At 41.5% G+C, this 21,541-nt stretch overlaps 1 protein-coding gene across 5 annotated transcripts in view; it reads right to left on the bottom strand.

The window, feature by feature from the left end:
- QRICH2 (glutamine rich 2) overlaps window positions 1-21,541 on the bottom strand; it is a 67,235-nt gene that overhangs the window by 31,853 nt on the left and 13,841 nt on the right. For 2 of the 5 annotated variants that reach the window (XM_042452345.1, XM_042452346.1), the window contains exons 4-10: window positions 20,943-21,056; window positions 14,041-15,571; window positions 11,886-11,980; window positions 9,794-9,897; window positions 5,908-6,022; window positions 4,151-4,405; window positions 101-223 (exon numbers count right to left, since the gene is read on the bottom strand). In XM_042452345.1, coding sequence (XP_042308279.1) covers window positions 101-223; window positions 4,151-4,405; window positions 5,908-6,022; window positions 9,794-9,897; window positions 11,886-11,980; window positions 14,041-15,571; window positions 20,943-21,056 — 2,337 coding nt within the window. The remainder of the gene's footprint in view (window positions 1-100; window positions 224-4,150; window positions 4,406-5,907; window positions 6,023-9,793; window positions 9,898-11,885; window positions 11,981-14,040; window positions 15,572-20,942; window positions 21,057-21,541) is intronic. The other 3 variants (XM_042452347.1, XM_042452348.1, XM_042452349.1) reach the window with 3 other exon arrangements.

Here is a 21,541-nt window from a genome sequence, read left to right as displayed (position 1 = left end):
AGTTTTTAGCAGTACAATCTGGCACACTTCTGGTGGTATCCAGCAGTGCCCACTTTCCTTGGGCCCCACCACTCACTAACCCTGCCCCAAGACCACCTACACTGATCTCCTTCTGCTTTTGGCGATGGTCTTCTATGAGGTTGCCTGTAGTGGCGTTCAGCTTCTCACAGTCTTCCTGTACTTGCAGGATGGTATTTTGGATGTGGCTGAGCATCTCCTCATCCTGATTTGAAGACAATAGGCTAATTAAAACCAGTACTAAACCGTAGTGGCCCTATCAATCGCCCAGATATGCTCTTATTATAGAATGAAGGAAGGCACAACAATCCTTTCAGAACAAACCAGGACACTGCCCCCAAAACAAATCAGCAAAGGACTTGCTAGTGTACTGCAGTCATCAACATCACTCGGTGAGAAACTCCTGGTGAATTTGCATTCCTGGAGACCATATCAGGCAGACCAATTAGAAATATGAGAATAATGGGGCTTGCAATCCAACATATTAAATTAAACAGAGAGTCTGTGAACATCTAGAAAGCAATACCATAATCACAAAAAGTCAACATGGGTTTCAGAGAAACAAGTCATGCCAGAGAAATGTGATATCTTTCTTTGATAAAATTACCAGCTTGGTAGATGAAAGGAATGCTGTGGATATAGTATATCTTGATTTCAGTAAGGCTTTTGACAAGGTTTCCCATTATATTCTTGTAAACAAGCTTGAAAAATGTGGGTTAGACAAGGTAACTGTAATTGGTTGACTGGCCGAAGCCAAAGGGTGCTCAACAATGGCTCCTTTTCATCCTGGAGAGAAGTGACCAGTGGGGTCCCACAGGGCTCTGTCCTGGGGCCAGTGTTATTCAACAACTTTATCAATGACTTGGATGACAGAATTGGGGCATACTTATCAAATTTGCTGATGATGACACCAAATTAGGAGGAATAGCTAATACTCCAGAGGACAGGATCAAAATTCAAAACAACCTGAATAGACTAGAAAGCTGGGCCAAAGCTAATAAAATGAAATTCAGCACAGTAAGGTACTGCACTTAGGGCAGAAAAATGAAATGCACAGATATAGGATGGGGGACACCTGGCTGAACGAGACTATGTGTGAAAGGGATCTAGGAGTCCAACTAGACCACAAATTGAATACGAGTCAATAGTGTGATGCAGCAGCTAAAAAGGCCAATGCAATTTTAGGCTGCATCAATTAAAGTATAGTGTATAGATCAAGAGAAGTAATAGTGCCACTAAATTCTGCTCTGGTCAGGCCCCACCTGGAATATTGTGTCCAGTTCTGGGCACCACAATTCAAAAAGGACATTGAGAAACTGGAAGGTGCCCAAAGGAGGGTGACTAAAATGGTGAAGGGTCTGGAAACCATGTCCTAAGAGGAACAACTTAGGGAGCTGGGGATGTTTAGCCTGGAGAAAAGAAGATTAAGAGGTGATATGATAGCCCTGTTTAAATATCTGAAGGGTTGTCATATTGAGGAGGGAGCAAACTTGTTTTCTGCTGCTCCAGAGAACAGGACCCGGAACAATGGATGCAAGCTGCAGGAAAAGAGATTTCACCTTAACATTAGGAGGAACTTCCTGACATTAAGGGCTGTTCAACAATGGAACAGACTCCCTTAGAGTGTAGTGGAATCTCATTCTTTGGAGGTCTTTAAGCAGAGGCTGGATGGCCATCAGTCGGGGATGCTTTGATTTGGATTTCCTGCATGGCAGGAGTTTGAACTGGATGGCCCTTTCGGTCTCTTCCAACTCTACGATTTTATGATTCTATATATGGAGGAGGCTGGGTTGGGGAAGCCTGGTTTCAACAAGGTAACAATAGTTCCATTCTTCATAAGAAAGGCCTTTAAACATTATCCTGACCTCATGGGAGCTGGCGGTTTGTGCTGTTTGGTTGGTGAATTTTAAAGACTAAGTCATACAGGTGGGGACTAACCTCTTAGGTCTTTCCTATGAAAATGATATATTATTGTGTGCCTTCAAGTTGTTTCTAACATATGGCAATGCTAAAGCCATATCACTGAGTGTTCTTGGCAAAATTTGTTCAGAGGGGCTTTGCTTTTCCTTCTCCTGAGGCTCAGAGAGTGTGAATTGCTCAAGGTCACCCAGTGACTTTCCATGGCCTAACAGGGATTCCAACCCTGTAGAGTCATAGTCTAATGTTTACGACGCTACACCATGCTGGTCCTCTCTGGTAGAATACTGAGTCCAAAAGCCACATAATCTGCTCCTTTCCACAAAGGTGAAAGCACGTATTCAGCAACATGGGATCAGCAACATTCAAAGGCTCCAGTATCAAATTAATAAACCACTTACTCAAGTAACAATACACTTCTATCACTATTGCCTTGTATCTGCCATATACTTTGTTTAGGAGCAGTTTTCTAGTTGATGCCTAAATTCAGATGGATTTCTTTATACATTAGTGAAATCTAATTTTTATTGATGTGCAACCAGAACTAGAGCATTAAGAAGTTTTGTATATATTCTTCTGCAGTTTGCAGTTAGGAGCAAACACCTATGAATTCTCTTTACATGTTCCTCCTCTATAAGTGGAATCCATGGGTAATTTCCATTCCCAAGTGTTGTTGATGTTCCAGTGTTTCTTTTCTGTTCCTACACGCCAGTACAATGCCATTTCAATGTGCAAAGAGATATCAAATATTGGCATTTTATTACAGAAAACAGCAAATAACAAAAACCTGTCATCTGATGAAAGAGAATCACAAAAAGATATACCTATCATTTTTATCTATAAATAATCTCTCCAGTTTTAGGAACAATCTCAACTTATTTTAATAACAAAGGTACATAGTATCCTTTTGCTATCTAGTGTCCTGCAGATGTTTTGAGTAAAAACTCCCACAACCTGCTAGAAAGCATGATGAGCCAGGAGATTATACGAATTGTATTTCAACATTTCTAGAGGGCACTTTTTTGTGGAAAACTATAACCCCGGGGGGGGGGGGGGGGAATAAGAGTTTGACCATAAGAATCAGACACTGTATCTTGTCAACAGAAAAATAGAAACAAGTATCAAGAATGTACACAGAGGCTCAACTACTGAGAAAGAAAGAAAGAAAGAAAGAAAGCAACTGCCACAATTCCTTCATCTATTTTAAATCAAGGATAAAAAAGCAAGTCAAAACAAGGAAATGAACAAATGTAGAGCCAGAAAGTTAAGACGGGCATTCCTAGCTCTGTCCTTCACTAGGTAGGTTTAACTTCTAAGATCAGTTTCTTTAGGTATGCTTGCATTAATTCAGTGCAATTACAGGATTGAAGCTGTATCACTTCATACCACTAGACTGCTAAAAAATCCCACTGGAGCAATATTAAAGTGGAAAACCAGATAGCAGCAATCTGACAAGGAACAAGGGACAGAGAAAAGCTGAACTGGTGGCCAAGAGCGTCTGATTCAACAAAGATGGCTCAGTACTCTTACAAAAACTGGAAACTTTCCTTCCAAAACAATCTCCAAGGGGTCAGAGTAGGGCTGGCTTGAATGTCTGGTCCACTGTGATTTACAAGGTGTGTTTTGGGGGTTTCCATCACATTTTGAAGCTTAAAAGGGCACGTTCAGGCTGCATGTTCCATGAACTTTTATTCCTCACAAGGCTTCTGGCAACAGAAGTTACCAACTCAGCACTTGTCTCAGAGCCACTGGTAACCTCATTACAAAACATAAGCCTTTTGAAATATTCAAAAGAGAGGGGAACCCCAGATCACCTCATACACAACAGAAAGTAATATCCCTCTTTTGTCAACAGTAAAATGACTTGTGCCCATTCCCTTGAAGATCCCAAATTTTATTGGGAAGAGGGTGGGGACTTTCATGCAGCATCCAAAATGGCACAATATACGGTTTTCATACCACAAGTCACAGGTTCAATCCCCACCATGTCCAAATGGAGTGTGAAAGCCTCTGAAATCTTGAAGAGCTAGTGCCATTCAGTGCAGGCAATAAAGAGCTAAATTGCTCTGCTACAGTCCCAAAGCAGCCATCTTCAAGCCTCACTCATATATCATCCTCACCACATTCTCCTGCCACCTTCCACCCCACTCCATCCTGTATGCTCACATATACTCTACAAACTTTTTCAGGTCAACATTGTTGGCCCAGGCCTTACCTGGCGGTGCTTGGGTCTCTTGGCCAGTTTGCCTTCTGCCTGTCTCAACATGAAGTTGTTGATAGAGTCCTGCAGCTGCTCATAGCGCTTGAAAAGCTGGCTAACCTTCTCACTGACATCTAAGCTGCAAGCAGCGCATGTGCCCTGCTGGACCTGAGCTGCCAGCCCAGGCTCCGGGGTGGGTGGCATGCTCATTGACAGCAAGGTGGACGAAGAAGCCATCATATTCTCTATTACAGATCTAAGCTTGTCTAACTGTGGGCAGCAAGAAAGGGAGAGAAAGAGTTTGGCTTTAGGAGGAGCTGGAACAGTAAAAAGTTGTCTTATTTCTAAAGCCCTTTGGAACAGAATTTAGAAAAGTTCCTTTTTTGTTTTGTGTTAGACTGCTACTCCCCAAATAATTCAGCTAGTGTCTGCCTCATCACATCTGTCACTAAAGTTGCTATTAGTTACAGAAGGAAAGCTTCCATTAGTGTCATTGGGATATTTTCACCTACCTCTACAGCCCATAGGGCCAACAAGAGCTTCAGAAGGGCATTTTTTGTCAGGACAGCATAATGTGGGAGCAATGTGACAACAACTTTTATCTAGCAATTCCCAGATAGGGCCCGAACATACACCATGTGCAAAGGGGAGGGCAACACTATGTTGCCTCATGTGTCATGAATGGCGATGTTTTTGGGAGGTTGAGCAGGAGTTTTAGGAACCTTCTCTAGAAATTTCACACAGTACAGCTGAGAGAGAGCAGCTCAGGAAAACAGCTGTACTGTTTTTTAATTGTTTTTTCTTTAATTCTTTGTAATGGTATACATTAAATTGTTTTCTGTGTTACGGCCAGTTTAATTACATATTACTGTAAGCCTTATGTAGATTTTAGCTGTATTGCCTTTAAAGCTCTATGTGGTTTGAGTCCAGGTTACCTATAGGATCACTTTCTCCTGTACAATCCACCCTGTATGCTCAGGTCCTCTGAGAAATGTTTGCTCCCGCTGGCCAGGACTAGACTGGCAACGGTTTCCCAGAAAACATTTTTGTCTGCTGCCCCAAAACTATGGAATGGCCTGCCAGAAGAGATATGACAGCTGAAAACGCTGATGGCATTTAAAACGACATTAAAGATACATCTCCTCCAGCAGGCTTATACACAGTCAATTTTAAAACATGACTTTTTAATTTGTATATTTTAAAGAATGTACTCATATGAATGTACTTTAATGGTTTTATAATAATAATGCTAATAATATTTTATTTTTATATACCGCTATTCCTTTTTCAAGATCATAGCGGTGTACAGGTAAAAGGTAATAGTACTGTATTTTAACTGTTGGTTTTATGTGTTTTCTTTTAAATTGTGTTTTGTATCTTAACATGTTGCACCCTGCCGGGAAAGGAATATAACAATTGTTGTATTGTATATGCTTTCATTGTAAGCCATCTTGAGTACCAGTTTTTGAGGGAAATGGGATACAAATAAAGGTGGTGTTGGTGATGATGATTTTTTTTAATCCCTGGCTAACTGCAAGATAAATATCAAATTTAGGAAGTTGAGGAAGAACTCGAATAACTGATCTTGCAAGTTACTGCAATTACCAGGCCTTGCATTGGACAGGTTTATGCTACTCATCTCCTTGTCTGACAGGTATGTCCACGGTCTCCTCATAACGGGAAAAGATTCCAAAAAGATCTGGAACTCAAAAAGGTATTCAGAACCCAGGGAAACTACATTACCATTTCTCATCCTGATGTCACTTGCTGACCTGTTCCTGGAGGTAAATGGCAGTGTCGGTCACAGACTGCTCCAGTGTGGCCTTCCCTGCATCCTGCTTGTTTCTCAGCTCTTTGAGCTCTTTCTCAATGTCCTGCACTGTTGCTCTGTTCCACAAAGCCAGCAACAGAGAAAACAAAAGTCCAATAGGAAAACAAAAGTCATTCTACAGTATATTTATATGCATGAGTGTGTATCTATTGTCCATTACAGCAAACCATCATACATGCACACATACCCCAAATACAGTTATGAGGGAAACTGATAAACCTTACTGAAACCCTGGCCGAGCAAGTGCCAGAATCAGGCTTTTTCCCAGCTTTCCAGGCTTTCCCTATATAAACTAGATGTTTGCTTAGCCTTATTTGTTGAGCAACACAATTCATGGCAATGCAAAATTCCCCAAGGTATATGAAACCATCCCAGCAATTCAGCTTCCAGCCACTTTCTCCAGAAATGGCAAGACCATGTGAGGAAGACAGAATACCAGCAAGGTCCTATGCTGAGATAGATAAAACATTTATGTTGAACATAAAGGTCTAACGGGGGCTCTGTAACCATATTTGGCAATTATAGTGCTCCTCTGATTAAAACCCCACTTAAGGCTGATTATGGATACCCAGCCTGGGACAGACTGCCCAAAAAGGGCGGTCTACCGGCGCCTAGTTTTCCGCCGGGGGGAAAACGCAGCAGACAAACCGTGCGGCTTCCCACTGGTGGAAAAAGGACCTGCAAAAAGCAGGTCCTTTTTCTGCCATAGCGGTGGCATAATGAGTGCGCACTTACATAACAATGGCGGCGCCCATGTAAACAGGGCACCACCATTGTTACGCCCTCATCACGTGCTAGGGTTGCGGGGCATGTGGGCACTCCACCCACCAGGCAACCCTTGCACATGACGAGGGCGCTTTAAAGGCCCATCTGTACCAGGCCAAAGTTCCCATGAGTGAGAACCTAATCTTATTAGGGTTCTTGGTTGTGATCACTCTAGAACTGTATTCAACCAAATGCAACTATTTTTGCAGTTAACACATTGAAGTCTAACTTGCTTCTGGGTGCTCAGCAACAGGGAGGCAGCTCTTATCCACAGACACATCCCTATCCCAGTTTTAACCCTACACATATTCAGGTGAGAACCCAAACAGGACTTAGATCAATCATCTTTTTTAGCTACGTGGTGCTCAAATGACCATCTTTGTCTTTGCTCTTTCCTTTGTTTATTACAGCAAATGCTTTGCCCTACATTTCAACTCCTCAGATAATGTCCACAAATTTTCCCATATCATGTACTTGGGGCCTCAGTACTGTATATACAGTATAGGATGTATAACTAGGAAAATAGCACCATGAAGGGCCTTTACAGACTGGCCTGAAAGACCGGCCTGGGGGCAGAGTTGGGGTGTAGTGTCCTAACAATGCATGCCCGACTGCGCCCCCCCAGGGCATCCTGATACCACGTGCCACTCCAGATGGCATGCGGCATCATGGTGCACCTCCAGCTCAGCGTCCAGATGACGCAACGCCAAAGGGGTGCCATACAGCCACACTGCCGCAGCTATGGTACCCTTTGGAGAGCACAAAAGGTAATTGCTTTTTTCGACTCTTTTTTGAACCCTCGGAAGGCTACATTGGAGCAGTGTGAGGTTGCCGTGGCCCTGATCTGGCGCAAAAAGGGGCAGTCTGTAGAGCCCCTAAGACCTTCCAGTGTTTCTTTCACTAGAAAAGGCACTCCACCACTAATTTCAGTCAGGCTTCAGTTCCGGCCATGAGCTTCTATCTTAATCTACTGTCTAGGCCTCCCTCTTCATGCAGACATTTTCTTCTCAGGTGGAAGACCTTAAGGGAAGGGAAGCCTCTTACTTATGGGGCAAATGTGTGCAGCAGGGCTCTTTAGTTCTCTCTACAATACTGTCCTAAGTCATATCCTCACCTACCCACCACCTGCAAATGAACTTCATCTTCAAGGTGGTGCACTAGATGGAGTTTTAAATCTTGTTGCACAGCATACAATCAAGTGAATGAAAACCAGACCGTCTCCACTCCTCAGGTGGATGATTGATGCATTGCAGTGGGTTCTAATGCCTGTTGCTGGCATGAAGCCTACAAGAAGTTTACTAGGTAACTACCTGGTCCTTGAGTCAAAGCAGGCATCCCAGTCCTGCCTTGTAAGATGTTACTGTTTAAGGGCCTTTACCTTCTCAGGCCTTTGACAATTCTTTCAAACCTTTGACAATTCTTTCAAACCTATTTCAACACACTCAAATTATATTTATCTTACACAATGTGAGAATAGTTACATTGAACAACATAAAATATTTAAATATAAAAACAAATCTATAAATTGTGCCCCAAATATAGCAAAGTTACAGAGAAACTGCTGAAGCAAAATTATCAGTATGAGGGCTGAACTGCACCAAGATGACCCTTGCCATTTTTTTTATTTCAGGGGCCCTTTCATAATACACTATTATGGCACTATGATTCCATTTTAACTTCCAGGACAACATCTTATGGAACCCTGGGACTCACAGTTTCCAGGAGGACATTTAAAATTCTCAGCCAAAAGCTCCTGACAAAATTAAAAGCCCCAGGATTCCACAAGATACAGTCATGGCATTTAAAGTGAAATTATAGCCCTATAATTGTGTATTGTGGCACCGCCCAGGCTAGCTGATTCTGAAAGGGCAACACTAGGTTTGATCTTTCTTCTGACTACCTCTTCAGAAAATGTCACCAGTGTTTAAAACAAATTGTCAAATTAACAATCTGTAAGCTGGTCTGAGAGTCTTTGTAGCTGAAGAGTGGGGTATAAATATACTAAATAAATAAATAAATATAAAACAAAATGTCAGTACTTGATAAATAGTGGGTGCATTTGATACACCAAGTGTATACACCAGTTATTTTAATTGCTGGATGATTTTCTTTATTTAAAAAAACTAAAAACAAGGACATGTCAAAAATATGAATGATTGACAAAACATCATGTCAATCCTTTTTTCATCAGAAAACCTTGTAGAAATACAATCAAACAGTAACACTTCTCTCAAAGTGTCTTACAGATTCATTTACTATCTTGGTTCTTCTCCTTAACACATAGGTTAGACCAGAAGTTAGAAACTTACTTTTAAAACAAACTGTAGCTAATTTTAGTTAAAAAGTGCTGGCAGGTCCCATTTGTTACTGCTATAATTATATTTTTCAAAAAGCAATTTTTTACTTTTCAATTTCTTGAAAATAACTAATATTGATCTCTTTTAGTTATTTGTAAAAAAATCCTGACTCCTACAATCTGCTGGCCTGTGAAAACCCACTGTCCCATCAACCTCACTGCCAGCTCAATGAACACAAGGCAGCAGCATTAGAATCATAAAATTGGAAAAGATCACAAGGGCCATCCAGTCCAACTCCCCTGTCATTCAGGAACTCACAATCAAAGCACCCCCGACATTTTGCACATCATGAGCCAGAACTCGAACCAGGTGAAATTTCTCCTCTACAATTTAGTGAGGTCAAACCCTGTAGTAATAACTAAAATATTGAGTTCCACAGCAAAAGGAGAGACATTATACTTCACCAAATAATAATTGTACTGTGACACATTACCTCAATTATTATTTTTAAAAAGGAATTAATTACAAGTAACTAGTACATCTGGGATTTACAATGTCTTATTTGGACCTGTTGAAGCAAGATCATGGCTTTCCCTCACACAACAAGCATAAGAATTTCAAAAAATGCTTGCAGTACTGGTTTTGAAAGGACCTGCCACTACAAACCTATGTATCCACTAATTAAATTGGTGTGGAATTTGCCCATTAGTGGCTTTCTATAGTCTAGTCTAGTCATGTATAGTCATGTTGCTGGGTTTTGTTTACCTGAGATAACCTATCTGCATGTTGATCTGACCAGCTCCCTCCACTTTCTCCTCTGCGTCTTGTCCTGCTAGTTCTCCTTCAAATACATCTTGAATCTTCCTTAACTAGAACCATAATTAGAGAAAAACTAAAAAAATCATTTTTGTCTTTGGTGAAAGAACACAAACTTTCCAATATGGAATTTCTTAGAAGAAAAGTGGCCACCCCCTACTTGCTGAAAATAGTAATGACTACTTTGTTCTGTGGAGTACTGTACATCCTGAGCAGTACAGGCGCATGTCAGTTAATAAAGCCTCTGACAAAGAACTCTTTTTAGGAAGTATTTTTATGGCTGTCCAGCCTCCATTCTCCTCATTGTCCTGTCTAGCTGGAAGATTTTTTAGCAGCATCAGCACTGATACTGAAGCAGGGATAGAGAAACATAGACTCTCAGTGCTGGGTTGCAGCAGTAAAAAAGGCAAGAAAATGTGAAAGAGCCAGACTCTACTCAAGCTGATCCTACTGCAGCTGTTTAAGTTGTCAACAACAAGAAAGGTAATAAATAGCACCTGCCTACAAAATCCTTAATGAACATGTGCAAACAACAAAACTGTGAGAAAAGGAAAAAGCAGATAAGCCTGCTTCACCAGCTACCCCAGTATTAAAGAAAAGATAGATCTGTAAGTCTAGCCTCCAAAGTGGAAATAATAAGATAAATAGAGGCTGGTGAAAGAAAAAGCCATCCATGAATGCATTTTGAAAAATGCTTTAAAGGAGGTTCAGATGTTTTTGTTTATCCGTGCAAGACTTGCCTGACTTGGTTGTTTCATTTCAAACATGCATATAGCTAGTTTTGAAAAAAGTTTGCTGAAACATATTAATCTGCTATTCTTTTTTAGAGGGTCTGGGAACCTTTCCCTATTTTTCAATGTTATTTCTGCCTCTGGTACCAAATTTTCTGTTAAACAAGCAATGCCCAGGATTACATTATTATTATTATTATTATTATTATTATTATTATTATTCCTTTATTTTTGCAGGCCACAATAAATCATCATCCTTGTAGGTCACACAGTATGAAAACAGAGTCATGCTATTTGCTGGCGTTCCTCTGGCTGCCCGGTGTTTATAAACATCTACTTTGTTAACTGAGATCTATCTGTACTTTCACTTATACCAATCCAGAGCTGAACATGGTTCTAGAGTGAGGATGAGCATCCTGGGCTTCTCAAAATGTGGTTTAATTTCATCAGTCCCTCAAAATATCCAGTTCCTATCCATTTACCCAACATCTTGCTGTTCTGTTGTCCTCACCACTTCCAGACCCACACTCTGGGTTTAAGTCAAATCAAAGCATCAAGCCATAGCAGTGCAAAACAGATGGACTTTTCCAAGAATAAATATGTGGTGAACCTGATGGCTCTTCTGCCATACCTTTCCCTGATCATAAAAAGGATGGAAGAAACACATTTGGGGGAGGGATGGAGAAATGAGGGATGTGGAAAAAGGAAAAGGTGGAAGAAGATGACCAAGATTTGTTAGCATTTCGCTTGAGGGAGCCTTTTGGATGGAATGGCTTGGGCAGAAAGAGAATGAATGTAAAAATAAATACAGAAATGACTGGAAAATGAAAAAAATGGATGGTCGTAAAACAAAATGCATCACGTCTAAAAGAATATCAGTCAGATCCATGAATAGTTCGAAGCATAGAGGGAATATTAATATAAGACTGCAGTAACTAAAACATATGCGCTTGTCCTAGGTACTGTAGCTTTAATCTTATCTCCAACTCATTTAGATAACAGGTGGAAGTCGCAGTAGAAGTTCTTTACACTAAGACAATCTCAATACTTTTACTTAGATCTGAGAATTAACGTTATCCTTATCCAAGAATTTAAAAATTATTAATATCTGTGGAGAAAAAAAGAAATGACTGAAAATGCTGTAGCAAAGCATACAAAAATTTAGCCATCAGAAATACATATAAAAAATTTAGCCAAGAGAAATTTAGCCAAAAGAAAGAGAATGGCTTCCACTTGGTACTTCTGGGTTTGTGTAAATTCCTTTTGAGAAATCCTGACTATAACCAATCAGCAAGCATGCTGTCCCTCACCTTCTCTTTCTCAGTTTTCATATCTTCTTGCATGGACTTGATTGCAGCAAGCTTTTCTGGAAGGTCAGGTGGGATGACGGCAATATTCTTATAAACTATCCAGGAATAAGAAAATAGATTTATCAATAGACCAAGGGTGCTTTTAGGATATTCAAATGGGATATGTAACAAAATGTGGGACATGGTGTCCCCCTGTTCAGGGTTCCAACCATTCACCTTTCCATGACACCCTGTGCCATGCCATTCCATTCCCACTGAGTGTACGAAGTCCTGATATTTTCAAGGTTTCATACTTCCCCTCTCCCCACTTACAGCTCCCCCCACAAAGCATTTTTGTACTTCTGGAAACCCTGGGCTTCTCCCAAGCCTCACTCTCAGGCACAAGTAGTGCTGTTTTGAAAACCTGGGGCTCATTCCCACTTACATTTAAACCAGTTTGCAATTTGCTTGTGCTCTGTGTTAGTAAATAGATTCCAAAAGGTTCGTTGTTCCCACTATGAAAGTGGATCTTTTCATTATCTCCTTTAATCGCTTATTTTTGGCACGATTGTCGTGCCCACTACTTTGCGCCACTTCAAAATACATGTCAATCATTTGTGCGTCATCAGTGACGTGAGTGACAGCCCAGGCAGCCCAGCTTGAGACCTATTTTTTAAAACAAACTGATATAAAATTCATGCAACTACTTCCCTCACTATGAGTGGCCATCGGATCGCCTGGGTAATTTTAAGTAGTTGCAAAACCAATGAATCAAATCTTATATCAATTAAAAAAAAATGACAGAAAATTTGATTGATTGGTTTTGCAACTACTTGCCTCACTGATTGTAAGATCAATGAATCAAATATTCTATCAATTTTATTTTTAAAAACAACATGCACCCATAGGTCACCCTACAAGCACAAAAGCAGTGTGGGGGGATGGTGGATCTACCAAAAACTGAGGAGGGATGGTAAACACCCCTCTGCCATTAGTCCTTCCCCTCCAGAATTATGCAATTAAGATCCGTCATTCCCACTTGTTGAACATACTTCCGAATCAATCCTTTTCAAAAGAACTGCCAAAGAACTAGTGTCAGGAAAGAGTGATTTTTTTGTGTGTGTTTGCCTTGCTTCACCATGGTTGAAACCAATCATAGTAGGATTGGAACTGGTTTCAAAAGGGAACAATGGTCATATAACCCAATCAGCAATTCGCTTTAAATCATAGTGGGAATGCGGCCATAAAAACTGATGCCCAGAGTTGGCGTGTGTGAGAGAGATACATAGAGGCAGGGAGGGGGCTCCTAAAGACAGGCAAATGTGTCAGGAGGTTCTTGTATTTGTTGCTGTAGATCTTAGGTTTTTTAAAATATCCAAATGATGCTTCTGTTTTCTAAGATTATGTTTTGGCAACTGCTGGCACCAGATGCAACATTTCATTCTCACTCTCCGATGGCTTTCCAACACGTATTGAAACAGAAAGGTATTCTCCACTCCTTTTTTAATTTTTTAAAAGATTACAGTACATTGGTGCATCAAACTGCACTTTTGCATTACTGTATAGCTATCTGATTCTAATTTTTTTTTTTTAATTTGAGGGGTAACATTTTTCCTTCAAACCATAGGAGCACCTCAACAAACTCTGTCCAGGTTTTAGAAAACCTTCAAGGAAGCCCCAGTGAAGATCTAAGAATTTGGTACAAACAGCCCCCAAAAAAGAATGGAACAAGTGGAGGCAGAAGTGACAAAGCACAAAACCCAAGCAGCAATATCTTGAGAAATCACACTTCTTTAGACCAATCTAGAAGAGCCCAAGATAAAGAGGAAGAAAGAAATTATTTTTTAAATGATTGATTTCCAAGTGTAACACTCCAAAATGTTTGGGTTATCAGGTTCCCCCCTCTCCTCCAAACTGGTAGCCATCAATGCAGAAAACAAACAAATGCTAGCCAGCTCTGAAAATCTGCTCAAATAGGTTAGGATATTTGTGAAACTTGAAAAAATATAGAAAAAAATATTATGTCAGAGAGCTTGGTAATGCTCCTTTGGTGGGAGGGCAGAGTATGCAGATCCCCAAATCCTCCAGCCAGCAACATGTTGTCTGAAGGATTATGAGAGGTGGAGTTCAAAAAATTATTATCTTCAAGCTATGCTTGTACTCCCACAATTCCTACCTGCATCTGTGAGGAAGTCTTGCAACCTGCGGAGATCTGCATGGCCACACTTATACTGATCCAGCATGTTGATCTGGTCTCTTAGAGCATAATAGAGTTCAGTCAGCTGTGCAAGGGAGCGCAGAGCATCCACTGTCTCAGCGTAGCGGGGCGGAGCCAAAGTAGTTCCAGAGGGAGACTCAGGATATTGCACGGGAGTTGTTGAAGGCAATATTGGGGACGTTGGGGGTGTGATACCAAGAGTGGGGCCAGGTGGTACGGCAAGTTGGCCTGTTGCAGGTGATGCTCCAGGTTCACCAGGCTGATATACAGGAGGGTAGGGCCAGGAAATGGCAGGCTGACCAAAATATCCAGGTTGGACACCTGGAGGTCCAGGCTCAGCTCCGGGATAAATGGCATTTAGGACAGGAAATTCAGACTGTACCCCAAAAACTCCAGCTTCATCTCCAGGATATACTTCTTGGGCTCCAGGAGCACCTGGTTCAATCCCAGGACCTCCAGGATAGGAAGGCCCAACCCCATGTTCTCCAGGCGGAACTCCAGGAGCTCCAGGATAGGCAGACTCAGCTCCAGGCGCACCTGGCTGAGCTCCAGGAGCACCTGGCTGGGCTCCAGGAGCTCCAGGCTGGGTCCCAGGATAGGTTGCTTGTGCCCCAGGGGCTCCAGGCTGGGCTCCAGGATAGGCAGCTTGGGCTCCAGGGCCTCCAGGCTGAGCCCCGGGATAGGCTGCTTGGGCCCCAGGATAAATGCCAGGTGCTCCAGGATATACTGCTTGAGCTCCAGGAGCCCCAGGATATGCTGCCTGGGCCCCAGGATAAGCCCCAGGCACTCCAGGATAAGCTGCTTGGCCACCTGGAGCTCCAGGATATACCCCAGGTGCCCCAGGATAAGGTCCGGGTGCCCCAGGATAAACTGCATAACCTCCTGGAGCTCCAGGATAGGCTCCAGGTGGCCGAGGATAGGCTCCAGGCACCCCGGGATAGCCCCCAGGATAGGCTCCAGGTGCTCCAGGATAGGCTGGTTGGGCTCCAGGAGCTCCAGGATAAGGCCCAGGAGCAGCATAAGCTGCTTGTGTGCCAGGAGCTCCAGGCTGAGCCCCGGGAGCTCCAGGCTGACCCCCGGGAGCTCCAGGCTGAGCCCCAGGATAAGGTGCTTGAGCTCCAGGTGCTCCTGGATAGGACCCTGGCTGGACCCCAGGACCTGCAGTTTGACCTCCTGGAAATGGTGCCTGGGCTCCAGGAACTCCTGGTTGGGCTGCAGGATAAAATGCTTGAGCCCCTGGAGCTCCAGGATAACCTGGCTGAGGCCCAGGAACTGCTCCTGGCTGGCCCCCAGGATAACCTGCTCCTGGTTGGGCCCCAGCAATGCCAGGCTGGGCTCCAGGGGCTCCTGGAGCCCCTGGTAAGGCAGCTTGAACACCTGGGGCTCCTTCTCTTCTGTAAGTCCCAGGCTGGGTTCCTGGAGATCCAGGGGTTCTGCCTTCTGGAGAGGAGGTAGAACCAGTTGGAGAACGCAAGACTGGACTTGTCTCCTAGAAATAAACAGAAGGGAAATGGGTTTAGTGGCAGAAAATGAACCAGATGAATTCACAAGGAAAAGGGTTAGGCACAAGGAAGTTAAGAGGTAAACATTCAGTACTAATAAAGAATCTTCAGCCAGTCACTGCTTGGGTCAGGGGAATTACCACAGGCCTCTCACATATAGTACAGCCCACACTCTCTGAGAATGTCAGCTATTTCATATAGAATAGGCAACATTATATTGAGAACCAATGTGGTGTTGTGGTTTGAGTGTGGGACTGCACTCTGGAGATCAGGATTCAATTCCCCACTTGGCCATGGAAACCTGCTGGGTCACCCTGGGTGAGTCATACACAGCCTCCCAGAAACCCATAATAGGGTCATCTTAGGGTCACCATAAGACAGAAATGACTTGAAGGCACAAAACAATAAAGGCAACATTATGATCCTTTCATGCTTCTGCAATATCAGAAGCCAGCATGAAGGAAGTGATAAAGTGCTGGAGTTTGAGCAAGGAGGCCCACGTTCAAAGTTGCTGCTGGACTAAACTTACCAGACCAGTTACATTCTTTGTGTCTAATTTATCTTAAGTGTTGTGAGGCTAAAGGACAGGGGCATGAAAAGTTCTACAGTTCTTCTGAGCAACTTGGAAAAAAGGTAAAACGAAAATTATACAAGAATGAGGAAGAGTAAAAATTCTCTTAAATATATTCACAACCAGTATATTAAAATAAAATAAAATAAAATATACACATAAATTTATAGATGTTTTTAAAAGATTTATTTTTATTGGCCACATCTGTACAAATTCAACTGGAAAAGTCATGAGAATCAAAGTAGATTATTTGGTTTTTAAAAGGTGGTTTTGCCCATTTCAGTTTTACATGTATCTTTGTTTGCGATGAAAAAGGTGTCCTTAACATCACTCTAAAAATCCTCACAAACCACTAACAGTTTAGGAGTAGACAACATACTGGACAATATACAGTGGGCTCTTGTTAGCCATGGGCTTACCATCTATGGATTTGAGCTTCCTTCTGCAAATGGCAAGCCTCGGTTGTTGTTAATGGAGTTGTGCGCACATTGTGTGGCAACAGGAAAGAACGGGACTTGAGGTCCCTCATTTTTTCTTATCCATGGGGCCATCTGGAATGGATCCCCCGTATATACAAAGAGACAACTGTAATTCATAGAGCTGCATGCTTAACTCTTACCCATGATAGAAGTAAGGGGATATGTGCAGTTCCTCAGTTGTGAGAAGAGGACAATCTACACATCCTCAGAGACAAACTATCTTATTTCCCATACCTTCGGGTTCTAGGTTGACACTGAAAAAAGGTTTGAGGGCTCAGTGACATGAGCCTGACTCCTCCCTTTGGAAAAGACTACATTTTGCTCTCTCTTGTAGCCCAAATACTTAAAATCCCTGGCCAATTATCTTCTGGTACCCCAGCTTTCAACGTCCATGATCTGAACAAAAGTCATGTAGAAATACAGTATAGGAGATTCACACATTAAACTTGGCTACACAACTTCTTTTGACAGAGACTCTCAATTAAAAAACTACTGATCAGCTGCAGCTGTCTCCATCCCTGCACTATTAGGAAAGCGGGGAGGGGGGGACCCCAATCCCCCACTCCAGAAATCTGATTTATAACTCAAAGGATGGTTTGAGGAGAAGGGCTCCTAGCCCAGATCTCCAGCACAAGGCATGGCTCTGTCTTTTCCTGAAAAGGAGGATGTGGGAAGAAGCAGTGGGAAATCACAGTTAAGTTACAAGTGAAAAATGATGTCTAGACCTCTTGAAGGAGACAAGGCAATTGCATGGTAAGAGTAAGAGCTGGGGGAATCTAGTCTGCTGAGAGACAGAAAAGGAGTGGATTCTATACTGCATGTAGAACAGGGACAAATTCCAGATCTCCTGTATCACGTGCTCACTTACCAAGATAGGACTCTGTATATGGGCCTGCCAGAATCTCCTGGTTACCCATGACTACCAGACTAGTACTTAAATACAAGACTGAAGTAATTGGGTACTTGGAAGACATAGATTTCTGTCATTGTTCTGACTCCTCAATATTCCCATTTACTGTTTGGTGAATTCTATGATACATCATGAGGCAGATCAGAGCTAAAAAAATACAGCTGGGTTGAAAGCAACAAAACATGGCCCAAAGGCTCAAACTAATCAATAAAAAGTCTAAAGAAACTAAGGCTAATTCTAAGGATACAGTGGTGGTTTTTCAAAACTGGATTCTGTATACCCACAGGTGACCCATAGGGATGAAATTATACTATTGTACCAGCTTATAACAACATTTGTATTTTGCAAAAGCCTGGCTGCAGAGCCAAATGGTGGCTTGGTGGGCACTTAACTTTGCTGCTGTTGTTGTGTGTCTTCAAGCCATTTCTGACTTATGGCAACTCTAAGGTGGACCTACCATGTGGTTTTCCTGGCAAGATTTGTTCAAAATGTGTGTGTGGGGGGGGGGGGGTCTTTGCCTTCCTCTGAGGCTGAGAGTGAGTGACTTGCCCAAGGTCACCCAGTGGATTTCCATGGCTAAATGGGGTTTCAATTTAGTTGCAAGTTTTACTTTAATTAGCCTCAAGGGGCACTAGTTGCATTTTGACTACAGAACAGGGACATTTATGAAATTTAGGATGATGCTAAAATGTGTGTCTTTTGGATGTACAAAGCAGTCCTCTTGGTCCAAAAGGGAAGCCCTGAGGTATCTTCAATTGCTTGTTCCGAATCTATGTTTTGAAATATTTGAAAACAACAACACAAACTCATGACTTTCCTCATCAAGGAAGGTATAAAACCATGTGTCAGGTTGTGGAGATCAAAGACACTCAGAACCACAGCGTGGCATGTTATTTTGAAAAAATAATTTGATAATTGCTACTTTCCTAGAGTGATATGCTGTCATTAATCATTACTTAAAAAGTAATTCTTTTGTATTACTTTTGTAATTTTTCACTTTTGAGTTGCATTTTAATTAATTTTAAGAAGAAAAATACTCTTAAAAATACTGATATGACCAACAATTTCTCTACAAATAAGCCCCTCAAAACCATCATTTTAGAAAAAGCATGTTATAATTTGAATACATTAATGATATTACTAGATTTTTTTTACTTTTTGAAACTAATTCCATTGAAAATGTTGTTATCCTAGCAAATATCTCATTACATTACCACATGTTACTTCCACGCTCTTCTCAAGATATGAGTTCCTCTTCAACACACCGGTACTCATCCTTGAGAAGAGAATGGTCAGTCGTTATGTTCTTTATACTCTGCACATACTGAGGGGCACTTTCATTTATTCTAAGTTCATGGATCCTAGGCTTGAAATTCTAGCAGCCATCTTTGCTGTGCATTGGCAACATGAATCACATCCTGTGAATAATTATTAAACATTCTGGCAAGATGGTGATTATATCCCTGTTGGGTGGCAAAGTACACAGCAAGAAGGTCCAGAAATGGGAGCGAGGCAAAAGTTGTTTGGTTCTCATTTAATACAAACTACTTTGCATTTTCTAAACTAATATGCAACTTCAAAGCAATCATCCTTTAGTTCCTCCCTCCCTCCCCCCACATTTTCTGAATTACAGTACTGTATACAGTTGGCCCTCCCTATCCACAGATTCGTTATCCATGGTTTCAACCTTCCTTGGCTTGAAAATATTTTAAAAATATATAAATTCCAAAATGCAATCCTTGATTTTACCATTTTATGTAAGGGATAATATTTTACTATGTCATTGTTTTTAATGGGACTTGAGCATCCATGGATTTTGGTATGTGGGAGGCGGGGCGGCACTAGAACCAAAGCTCAGCAGATAACCTAGAGCCCACTGTACAATGCATGTATGCCTTCAAGTCGTCTGTTGTCTTATGGAGACCCCATGAGTTTCATGGGGTTTTCTTAGGCAAGGAATACTCGTAGTAGAATTCCCCTAATAAAAAATGTACACATTGCCAAACAAATTGTGTAGAAAACAAATACATTGTTGATATTTACATAGAAAAAAAAAATAAACATGTTACAGAAAAATGCTTCCAAGGTGCATATTTTAAAGAAAATTGCACACTAAAAGGCACATGAATATTTGTGCAAACTTTAAAACATATGCTCACAAACTGATATAAAGACAGAACAAAGTAATATCAGCCTTGAAGGGAAATTTAAATATTATAAAAAGTAAAAGACATATTAGGGCATCCCTGGGCCAAAAAAGTCAATATGACCCACTCATTAGTTTAAGTGTGGGAAACCTTCATTATTCCAAATATGGTTGAACTACCATTGCCAGCATTCTTCACCACTAGCCAGGCTGACTGGGGCAAGTCCAACAACAGGTCAAGGGTTGCACATTCCCCAGGTCTGCAGCAATGCATTGTCGTCGTCGTCGTCGTTCTGTGCTTACTGCATACAAAAGGCAGTGGTACTCTGCCTCTGGAACAGTGTTCCCCAGGAGGCTCACTTGACACTTTATCATTGTTTCAGTGCCAAGAGAAGGCATCCATGTTAATATAGACCTTATACTGTTACACTTTTGGTTTTAAGGTCACCACTGCTAATCTTTCCTCACATTTCTACTGAGAGAAGGAAAGGCTGCATTTTTAGAATGCATTTGTTCAGGCTGCATTTATTGCTTTTGTTGTGCATTAATCACTGTATTGTATTTTAATATTGTATTTTATTCTTCATTTTATAAACTGCAGGACAAACACATACTGATGTGTGGCAACTAAATGAAATAAATGAGCTGATCAATAGCTTCTAATTCTACTTAGAAAAATCCTGAAATGACAGCCCCACCCACTTAACACTAGTCAAACTAAGAGGACAGAATGTGCTGCACAGTACACTGGCTGCATATTTATAACATTTTTCATACAAAATAAATATATTAAACTATAGCACAAGAGACAACATACAAGTGTGTGTGCCTCATCCTGGTATTTGTTACATTTACATTTCACCTTTCTTCCAAGTAACTCAAGGTGGTATGAAAGGTCCTCTTCCTCCCTATTTTTATATCCTCACAATAACCCTGTGAAGTAGGTCTGGATGAGTTAAAGTGATTGGGGAAAGGTCATCCAATCAACTTCGTGATCAAATGTGAACTTGAAGTGGAGTCTCCCTAGTACCCCTCTGACCATCAAATCTTTTATTACACATGCATGCACATACATGTGTGTGTTTGCACACATACACTTTTAGTGATATAGTTGGATAAGTTAATGTTTATTGTGAGCTACATGGAATACATGTAGCACAGGAAAGTAACACAATACTAAGAACTAAACAAAAATACTATACAGAGAGCTGTTTCCTGGTTATCCTCATTGGTTCCAAGAAACCAGACTTACAGGGGTTGGACTCCTCTTGCCTTTCACAAGGACATCCTCAAGAACCTCCCAGCGCACCATGTTGCTCATTTCCTCTGGGGAAGGAAACTGGCTTAGCCTCCTCTCTATGTCTTTCTAAAGAGAAACAAAAACATTAATAAGGTCACAATTTCTTCCCCACACTTAGCAACATTGAGAACACTGCTCTCACCTTTATTCATTGTTCAGTAGGAAGACTTGATGCTGAAGTAGGCAAGAAATACCCTGGCCAATATTTGGAGAATTCTTTGAGAGTTTTTTAACCCAGTGGTGAGGAACCTTTAGTTCAACAGCTGTTTGACCTGCAACTCCTATCAAATTCACCCAGAATAGTCCATTGTAAAGTATCAAAGAAATAAACAAAATCTTCTGGTGGGACAAAATTTCCATTTTGAGGCAAGTGTAGAAAGGACTTGTTGGGCAAATGAACAAACTTGCTCTATGCAGTCTACCACACACATCATATGTGTGCTGGGATATTGGTTGGTACTGAATAGCCCACTGTACAGCAGTTTCCTATACTATGAATCTGGTGCATAAGCAAAAGGTGGTAGAACACACACACAGGTGGTAATGAGTGA

The sequence above is a fragment of the Sceloporus undulatus genome, chromosome 2 (genome assembly GCF_019175285.1).
Source record: "Sceloporus undulatus isolate JIND9_A2432 ecotype Alabama chromosome 2, SceUnd_v1.1, whole genome shotgun sequence".
NCBI classification, from domain to species: domain Eukaryota; kingdom Metazoa; phylum Chordata; class Lepidosauria; order Squamata; family Phrynosomatidae; genus Sceloporus; species Sceloporus undulatus.
Note: the sequence above shows the minus strand (reverse complement) of the source record. Positions and strands in the feature narration are given on the sequence as shown.